At 29.0% G+C, this 10,501-nt stretch overlaps 1 protein-coding gene across 1 annotated transcript; it reads left to right on the top strand.

The window, feature by feature from the left end:
* Window position 1: 1 nt before the first annotated feature.
* LOC119676331 (DNA-binding protein D-ETS-4-like) lies at window positions 2-4,950 on the top strand (the record flags this gene model as incomplete). The annotated part of the gene is made up of 4 exons (XM_038087571.1): window positions 2-110; window positions 196-356; window positions 4,159-4,399; window positions 4,471-4,950. Coding segments are annotated over 4 exons (930 nt in total), but the record flags the coding sequence as incomplete, so codon positions are not given.
* Window positions 4,951-10,501: the final 5,551 nt, after the last annotated feature.

Raw genomic sequence — 10,501 nt, 5'->3', positions numbered from 1 at the left:
TGGTGGCCTCGAAGAGGTACGCAGCGATATTGATTCAGTAATATCGTTAGCTTTGGATCATGCTAAACGTGAAGTTGATGAAATTTGCGCTAAATTGCAAATATCGAAAGGTAACACAATTACTAATTTTAATAAAATTAATTAAATTTATTAACACGAACTATATAATTAAAAAATATTTTATTTAATTTTAAGATCCAAACACTTGGTCAGCGACTCAAGTACATTCTTGGCTACGATCCACCATTGCTCAATACAAATTGCAACAGATCGATAATTTGGAAACGATATTCATTGAAAACGGTTCGGCCTTGGTATTACTCAGCGAAGAAGAATTTATGCGCAGAGTGCCAGAGGTGAGTCTTTTAGTATTTATATGAATTGTTTTTTTTGTTTTTTTTGAAAATATTAAACTGGTTTTCATATACAGGGTGATACTAAGTTATAAGTAATGCTTTAAGTATATGAAATTTGCAAAAGTTATTAATATGTTTACATCGCAGTCATCTTTTAAGTATAAAAATATCATATAACCATAAAATTTTTATTCACATTTTGATTCTAATTTTCATCGAGATTCTATTATATTTATTTAATGAAATTTCACTATTTTAATATTTTATTAAATTACTACAATACTATTATGGGTTCTACTAGTAAAACTGCTTTTAACTACTAACTAATAAAAAAGGTTTAGTACCAACTTTTGTAAACAATTTTTCGAAGTAAGAAATAAAACTACTAAATAAAAATTGGAAATAAATTAAGAATTCTGAAATATTTCGTTATATGTATATATATATAGGTATATAAGGAAAAGACTCTTTAATATTAATTTAAAATGAATGTTTCATTTTGCTCGTGCATATAGTCAGTGCTGAGCTTTGCTTAAATTTACATTGAATAAACAGCAGCCAAAGTGCTGTGTAACAGCTCTAAGAATGAGCAATAAAAGAAGAAACAAATAAAGCACCAACTAAGAGCATATAAAACTGATAAACTGAAAAAAATAACAAAAAATAAATAAAATAAGAAAAATTGACAGCTAACAGCATGTAAAACGGAAAAAATGGAACTAAAAGCTGAAAAACAAAATAAAATATAATTAAAAGTGTAAGCTCACAGCATGTGAAATGAAAAACATAAAAGAAAAACAACCAAAAAAAAATAAGAAAAAGGTAGCATCTAATAATTATGCGCTGTGAAAAATTTAAACCAAAAGCAACAACAATAATATAAAATATAAAAAAAATGACAGTTAATAGCACTAAAAAATAAATGCACATCATAAAAAATTTCTGTTAAAAAGCTCTTTTTCGATATTTTTAATATGCATTTTCTTTATACAATCAAGGGGTAGCTAAAAGCACCCTGGAAAGTAAAAAGTTGAAGTTCAATTGAGGTGACGTTTATTGAAATTCACCTCAACTGATTGAACAAAATCTTGCAGATCATTCAATTTCCTTAATATTTTTTTTTTCTTTTTGATTCTTTAAACAATATAAAGCATGTCAAATAAACGCAAAATGAAATCAAATTTATTTAATTTTTTAATGGAATTAATTTCAATAAAAATAATTGTAGTTAAAAATTCATGTTACTTAAAAAACTTTAAAAATAAATCCAAACAAAAGCGTACTTAAAACTGCGACACTTTAACAAAACATAACAATCAATAAAAATCGAAATTCAAAATTCAAAAAAAAAAAAGGAAACAATATATAAATAAGTTGATTATAAACAAAATAAAAAATCGAAAAAAATAAATAGAAGCAAAAATGTTATAACATTATGAACCATATTTGAACAAAGACCAAATCGATTACCAAAGCCCAAATTCCATGCAAAACAAATGAATTGCAAAATCGAGCACAGTCGGTAAAATTGAAATTCGCATAAAACAAGTTTCGTAACTGGCGTTGACGTCATTTTCATTGTATCCAAGACGACGACGACGCAGCTCTCAATACTCAGTCAGTTAGTTATAAAGTTTACAAAAGCAATCAAGTCTTAAACTGAACGCATAACAAATTTATAATAGCAACAACAACAATTCACTAACAACAAAGCACAGTAACCATAATAATAACAACAACCATATTACAACAACAAAAACAGCAACATCAATAACAATCACCAATAAGCTTTACCTATAACCAGAAATGCTGCAAAGCATATCGCAACGCAAAGCTACCAATTAGCAAAAGCTTAAGACTATTTTTTTTCAAAATAAAAGCGTGACTAGAAGCGGCTTTGCAAAGCAATACAAATATGTTATGCGTTTTTTTCTTTTTACTTGGCTTATAACAAGGGCCAACAAAAGAGCACCAACCAAAAAGCCAAGCATTTATATGTATGTATGTATAACCGCATATAAAAACTAATGCACTGATCAAAAACCAAACGATGATATACTGTGGTGGAATTGTGGTGAAAAATCAAAATGTTGTTGTGCATATGTGGAAGAGTATTAATGTTAAAATGCAAATTCTATAAACGAAAGTAAACGAAAACACATAGCAAGCAAATCAACAAATGAAGTCAGCAAGTGCAACAACAACAAATAAAAGAAAGAAAAAGAAACATATAAAGTAAAAAAAATAAAGTCATATATATGTTAGCAATAACAACAAAAACTTACACATAAAACCACAGTTGGTTTGTAGAAACATACGAAAAATTAGTAACCGTGGTCATGGCTGAAGGTGAAAGAATGTGTGAAGGTTGTTTAGTGAAACTAAGGCTATTGTGGAAAATAAGTATTATAAATTATTTTTTTTATTAACGATGTCAACGCTTAGCACAGCGCAACGGTGGTACTGCCGAACTCTGCCGAATATGCACAACAACAGCACAACAATACGCTGCATAAATATTAACCACAGTGCAGCAACAGTTAATAATGATGATAGCACAACCGCAAGTTGATGTTGAAATAATGTATATGCCAACGACCAGCAACGACATTGCAAGGTGAAAGTGAGACGCTGTAGTTGATGTTGACGTTGACGTTAACGCTTACGTTATACGCTAACGTTAATAATGTTTATTACTGTATTTTGTTTTCAACCATTAGCAGTGGACTTGTTGAGTAAATGTAATGCAGTAGCAGCGCATTTAATGTCTGCTTTTCGCCGCATTTATGTGCCCACATAGGCAGCCACTATTTCATCTACAGGCTGGTTTAGGCAAATCAATATAAAACTTTAAAATCAAAACAAAATTTAAAAATAGACTTTTTTCATTTATGATAAGCCGCATACTTGCATTCAATCGTGCTTGAAAATTTTATATCAATCAAATTGATAAACAAGAAGAAGAAGCAGAAGATTTTTCTGTATTCGGTTCATTGGAAAAATGTGTGGGCAGCGCGTGGTCTATGCATATTAATTAGAAGCAAAATTTAATGAAAAATGTAATGAATATTTATACATAATTTAAGCATTCATTATAAAATTAAAATCGAGCTATAAATTTTGCAAAAAATAGAAAGCGTTAAAAGTAATAGCTAGATGGTTGGCCTGACGTATGATTAATTTCTATCCATTTTTTTTTTTTTTGCAAAATTTGCACATGAGAATTATAAGTCAAGAACAATTATGAAGACTCGAAACTCAAAATAATTATAAAAATTAGAGATTCTAATTTCTTGAAATTATGCAGATTGCATTAAGAAGGAAAAATTAGAACATTACAAGCCATGCCTATAAATATCATTTATTACATAATAATCGTCAATTACCAATAAACAATGGGTGAAGCGAGATTGTGACGCAAGAGATCTGCTTAACAGTGGACTCACTTTTTGAAGTGATGGTGCTCACTCTATATGTTCTCCGTTGTTTCCGTCCGTTAGTTGACGGGTTGTCATGTTGTTTAATACAGACATACATAATTAATATGAGTCATTTTCTTTAGAATATTTTTCCTTAATTTTTATGTATCCTGCATTACTTACATCCATTAATACTATACTTCCTACACTATAACACACCATTAACACAGATACACAAAATTAATATGAGGGAACAAATTTAATTTCATTTAAGTACCTTTCTTTAAGTTCAGAATCTTTCTTCTTAATTTAATATTAAGTATTTATTAACCTCTATCATTTTTAACTATTAAAATTAATTAAATTTATTTTGCTTTTTCCAGGGTGGTAGTACCTTACATGCGAAATTGGAAATATGGAAATTAGCCTACTTAGATAGCTATCAGAACAATATCTTACCACAACAACAACAACAAGTACATCATCAACAACATCAGTTACCACTTCAACAACAGTTACAGTTACAGTCCACAGAGAATAACAGTGTAATTGGCTCAACGCAATTATTACAATCAAATATTTGGAATATGGATTACAATATGAATATTGATGAAGAAAGCGAAGGTGAATATTCAAATTAAAATACAGAAATAGTACAATAGATTTTATAATTATAAATATTGAATTTTTAATAGATGAAGATGAAATTATTCCAACTACCAGCAATGGATTGCAAATGCCAACAACGACTAACAGTGGCACAACAGCAACAACTACAACAACAGGAACAACAGAAACGAAACGTAGTGGTGTGGTTGGTGGTCGCAGTGGCGGTTCACATATACATTTATGGCAATTTTTAAAAGAATTACTCTCTGAGCCACATATCAATGGTACTGCTATACGTTGGATAGATCGCAGTAAGGGCATTTTCAAAATTGAAGATTCAGTACGTGTAGCAAAATTATGGGGTAGACGCAAAAATCGGCCAGCTATGAATTATGATAAACTTTCACGTTCCATACGACAATACTATAAGAAAGGTATCATGAAGAAAACGGAAAGGTCACAGCGATTGGTATATCAATTTTGTCATCCTTATCACTTGCAATAGAAACAAGGAAGAGTAAATGATAAAAAGAATATAATTATTTATTTATTTATTTATTGAATTATTTATTAATTTATTTATTTATTGAGTTATATATTTATTAAATTATTTATTGAGATATTTATTAAATTATTTATTGATGCAAAAATTTATTTATTGAACTATTTATGAAAATTTTTTATTAATTTATTTACTTTAAAAAACATTAATTAAATTATTTATTGAAATATTTATTCAATTATTTATTAATGAAAATGTAAAATTGAGTTTTTTAAAAAACTATTTATTAAATTATTTGTGTAAGAAAATATTTATTAAATTATTTATGAAAAAAAAAAATTTAAATTATTTATTAAAGAAAAAACTTATTTATAATATAATTTTTATATTTATTTGTTGCTACAAATATGTGTAATTTATTTATTTATTTATTATGGCTTTGTAAGCTTTATTTGAAGCATATTTGAGAAGTGCTAAAGAGTGTCGCCATTTCTTTTATATATATATATAAATATACATATATATATATATATTAGAATTATTTATTAAAATATTAATTTATTTATTTATTTATTTATGCACATTTGTGTGAAAACATAAATTTTGATAAAAGATGAATACACTTTGTTATTGTAAACAATAACAAATGTTGTATTACTACTAATAACCAAATTATCTATGAAATTGGTATTATTATTTCAAAATTTTTAATTTCATTATTTTATTAATTTTTATATATAATCTGCTACAGACAATAAATTCCATACAATGTGTAAAAATGCAAATTTATATAAAATAATGAAAAATTAAATTCTTTGAAAAGTCGCCAAAAATAAAACTGTTAACAAATGCCATTCTTGAAAATATTTGAAAATAATATTATGAAAATAATATTTGTCAAAATATCATAAAAATATCTACGATATTTAAGTGTACGTTCTATGAACAACCACAAACCTAGTTTTAAGTTTGAAATGGGTTTAGAGTGTAGTAATGAAATGCATTTAAAAATGTCGGTAATCTTTTGCAGTGAAGTAGGAGGTTTAAAACTGAGGTAGCCCAAAAGAGTTTTATTAAAAATATCTAAAAAACTTATATCACAAATTGATTGACTTTATTATAATTTGAGGCCTTGACAATTTTTTCATTTTAATTGTGAAAATTTTGCACTTGAAATTAAAAAATTATTGATGCAATTACCTGGTATTTTAATAAAACTCAAAAACAAATAGATCTTACGCCTTAGGAGTAAGTTTTGTATGAGATTTTTTTCTTGGTGTTCGGTATGTTAAGATTTGTTAATTAATTTATTTATTTAACTTAATTTATTTATTTATTTATTGTTCAATGAAATTATTATTTATTTATTTATTGAAATATAGTTTAAGGAATGAAATTTACCCAGTTCTATATTTGTGCTCTTAGCAATATGGAAATGCAGATCGCTTCAATTAATTTATTTATTCACTTAAATGTTTATAAAATAAAAGTTCAATTTAAAATATATATTTATTTATTTATTTTTGTATAATTTTTAAATTTATTAATATATTCATAAACCAATTTATAAATTAATGCATTTATTAAAAAAACACATCTTTGCGTTTATAAATATTTACAAATAAACTTTATTTATTTGTAAATTTGGATATTAAATTATCAGTTTATGAATTCATTAATTTTAAATTTATTTATTAATTAAATAATTTGTTATTATAATCGCATTTACATATTGTGAACAGTTCAACTTTGTCATATAATTGTAACATTTTACCTAAGAGAAATGATAAATTTGCTTCACTTTGTGCCTAAATAGTTTGTTAAGTAATTTATTTATTTATTTATTTATTAAACAAAAGAAAAATAATAATGAAAACATGAAGTCTATTTAATTATAAAAAAAAAATTTATTTGAAAATGAAAGAAATCATATTTTTCATTACAATATTTATAAAAATACTTTTTGTAAAATAAATATTTATTATATAAAATGTTAAAAAAAATATATAATTCTTAATAGAGAAAGAAAAAACAATATTTACTTATACATAAATAATGACAATATTTATTTATTTATTTATTAAACAAATAAGTTTAACTTATTTTTAAAGTTAACTTATTTATTTAATAAATATATAATATATATATATTAATTTATTTATTTTTTTTTTATTATTTAAAAATACTTGTATCATGAAGAATTATTTATTTATTTTATAAATTAATTTTTCATTGAAATAACTAATGTAAATAATTTATGCATTTCAAAACAATAATTTTTAAAATAATTTTTATAAGCGATGAAAATAATTTATTTATTTAATAAAACTTAAGGAATATCTATTTATTTATTTATTTATTTATAGCAAATAAAAATATTTATTAAATATATTAAGACATATTAATTTTTTTAAAAAATGGGTTGAAATTGTAATATTAAGTGTGTTTCTTAAATCTTATTTATTGTGAAAAATAACTTGATAATATACTCAATTATTGTTTTAATAATTTTGTAATACATAATTTATTTATGCTTTCAAATTAAAATTTATTTATTTATTTATTGAATAAGTAATTTATTTATTTATTTATATATTTATATTTACGTTTTTTCTCAATGTTAAACATGTAACGTAAATTTTTTTTTAAATAAAATTATTTGAACATTATTGGTTGAGTTTTAATAATAAACATATTATATATTGATATTCAGATGTCTGAGTTGGTGAATCAGCACCTTTACTCTATTTTATCTGTGGACAATTTTAAGTCACACTAAATACGGGGCTTTACGGGGCTTTATAATATGATGGATCTGATATCTTTGTATCTGCCTGTGTTTATCAAATTTCGCTGTATTTTTAGGATACTGAGAGTTGGATTATTATGACTGTCAATTGTATTGAATAGTTTCAGAGCACGATCTTTAATGTATTTTTCAACTGAATCCACTCTCAGATCTCTGTGGATATCAGCTCCTCTTACATACCATGGGGCGTTAACCAGTTTTCTTAAGGCAATATTTTGCCCTCTTTGAAGAATTTTTAAAGTTGAGCTTGGCGCTTGGCAAAACGCTATACTGCCATAGAGTAGTCCTGGTTTAATAATTTGCTTAAATATGCTAACTCTGTTCTTTATGTTGAGCTTTTTGCTGCTGATGAGCGGGTGAAGGGAGTGTAATATTCGGGCAGCTTGAGCTCGTTTGGACTTGAAATGTGCTTTCCAGGAGTGCTTGTTATCAAAGGTTATGCCTAGATATTTGAGAGTATCGGCCCATTCTTCGGCGCTTCCTGGTAATAAAAATTGCCCGAGTCTTTTCTGCGTTCAGTTTTATTTTCCACTTTTTAAAATACTGAACAAGCACGTCAATGTGACTCTGTATGGTATTGGAGACATTGCAGGCTATTTTGTCTGAGTACACAATACAAGTGTCGTCAGCATAGAGCGATAGCATAGAAGGCTCGAGTTTCGGTATGTCTGCAGTGAACAGGCTATAGAGCAGTGGAGATAACGGTGACCCCTGTGGTACTCCAGCCTGTATCGATTTTACTGAAGAGGTTGAATTGTTCACTTTGACTTGGAACGACCTTTCATTTAAGAAACTGCCTATGAGCTTGATGATAGATGGTGGAAAGTTCTGAGCAGCCATTTTCACAATTAGGCCCGAGTGCCAGACTTTGTCAAAGGCTTTAGCGACATCAAAAGAGATAAGACCAGTCGACATCCTTCTTCTAAGTGCAGATTGTATATGTTGTGCTATTTTGGCCAATTGTAGTTCCGTTGAGTGGTTGTCTCTGAAGCCAAATTCCTCATCAGGGATAATATTATTCGAGCTTAGGTGGTCTTTCAATTTTGCCAGAATGACTCTTTCTGCTACTTTCCCTAGAGTAGGAAGTAAGCTGATGGGACGCCAATTCTGTGGGAACTTCAGGTCTTTGTTTGGTTTAGGAAGCATAATGACCTTCGCTTTTTTCCAACAAATAGGGAAGTACCCAAATTTAAGAATTGCATTGGTTATTTCCGCTACTTTGGTGAGGACGTTTTCTGGAAGGTTTTGAAGACAGATATTGCCGATACCATCATAACCCGGGGCAGATCGTTTGTTGAGATTACTTATTATTAATGCTATTTCACAGTGATTAGTGGAAGGGGTAGTAGAAGAGTTGCTAGAGTTCAGGATCCTATTGGCCTGCTCAACAACATTTTCCTCGTAATCAATGTCATCATCTTCGTCACAGTTCACTTGGAATTGAAGTTCCAAGGAGTGGGCGAATTCTTCAGCTTTCTCATAGTCTGTAAATTTTAGCCCTCCAGCACCAAGTATTGGAGGAGTCATGATTTTGTTCTTGACTCTAAAATACTTGTTTAGGCCCCAAAAACTTTTATTCCCGGGTTCAAGGCTGCCCATGAATTCTTCCCATTTTTTGTTATTGTGCGAAGATATCATAGTTTTGACTAAGTTGGATAGACGGTTCGCTTCACGCCTGATTTGTGGGTCACCTGTTGCATGAGCCCATCTTCGGAAACGGTTTCTGCGCCTTATAATTTCTTTAATATGCCTTGGAAGAAGAAAGTAATTTTTAGGATTCCTGGTCCTGAGTGAGGAACATGCTTCGAGAGACTCTAGAATTTTACTTGTAAGAATTTCTATGCTGGTGTCTAGGTCCTCTGTGGTATCAATTTGATCGTTGAAGTCCACCAGCCTTAAGGAATCCTTAAAATTTGCCCAGTTGGTGATAGTTATTGATGGGGTAAAGATGGTAGCATGGCAGTTCTGTAGGACAAATAACACCGGTTTGTGGTCTGACTCTAACTCATCAATAACTTCAATGTGTACATTGTAGTCCAAGTTATTGGAGATGCCAATATCTAGTATGTGACCCGCACCACTGCCGAAATGAGTCGGCTCGCTCGGAATGTGGGTCTGAAGCAAATGATCATGTACTAAGTTGTTGATAGTACGCCCAGCCGAGTTTGTTCCGTTATCACCCCAGCTCCTGTTATAAGCGTTTAGATCCCCCGCTAGAAAAGTGGGCTCATTGCTGGACAGAAGGCGAGTTAAGTCATTTAGAAATATAGCATTATTTGGTGCTCTGTAAGCTGATGTGAATGTAATATATGAGCCGAATGCTTCTACTTTAATTGTAGTAGACTCAAGCGATCCCGGATCTTTTGTTATGAGGTGATGTTTAATAGTTGTTTTTACTAAGATTGCCGTGCCACCGTCCCTTCTGCCGTTTCTATCTGTTCTGTATAAAGAGTAGTTTGGGAATTTGAGTGAGCTAGAAGCTTTAAGAAATGTTTCCTGTATCATCATTATGTCTATTTCATTGTCATGCAAAAATAGTGTTACTTCCGATTTTTTCCCTATTAAGGAGTTGGCGTTCCAGGTTATGACTTTTAGGTTATTTTGATGTAGCGTCATATTAGGTTGGCGGTGGGTAAGAGTGTCTGCAACATGGATTGCATCATGTTTTTCATCATGGTGCTAAGATTTTGCTGCATGATCGTGAAAAGTTGTTCTAAATGCGTACCTGGGAAGTTTTGTTGCGAGATTTTGGGTAGGCTGTTGGTGGAGGAAACAATTTCTGCGTATGTCTTCGTTGGGAAGACTT

Source organism: Teleopsis dalmanni, chromosome 2, assembly GCF_002237135.1.
Source record: "Teleopsis dalmanni isolate 2A chromosome 2, ASM223713v2, whole genome shotgun sequence".
Taxonomy (NCBI): domain Eukaryota; kingdom Metazoa; phylum Arthropoda; class Insecta; order Diptera; family Diopsidae; genus Teleopsis; species Teleopsis dalmanni.
The sequence above is the reverse complement of the archived record's forward strand: the minus strand, read 5'-3'. Positions and strand labels throughout refer to the sequence as shown.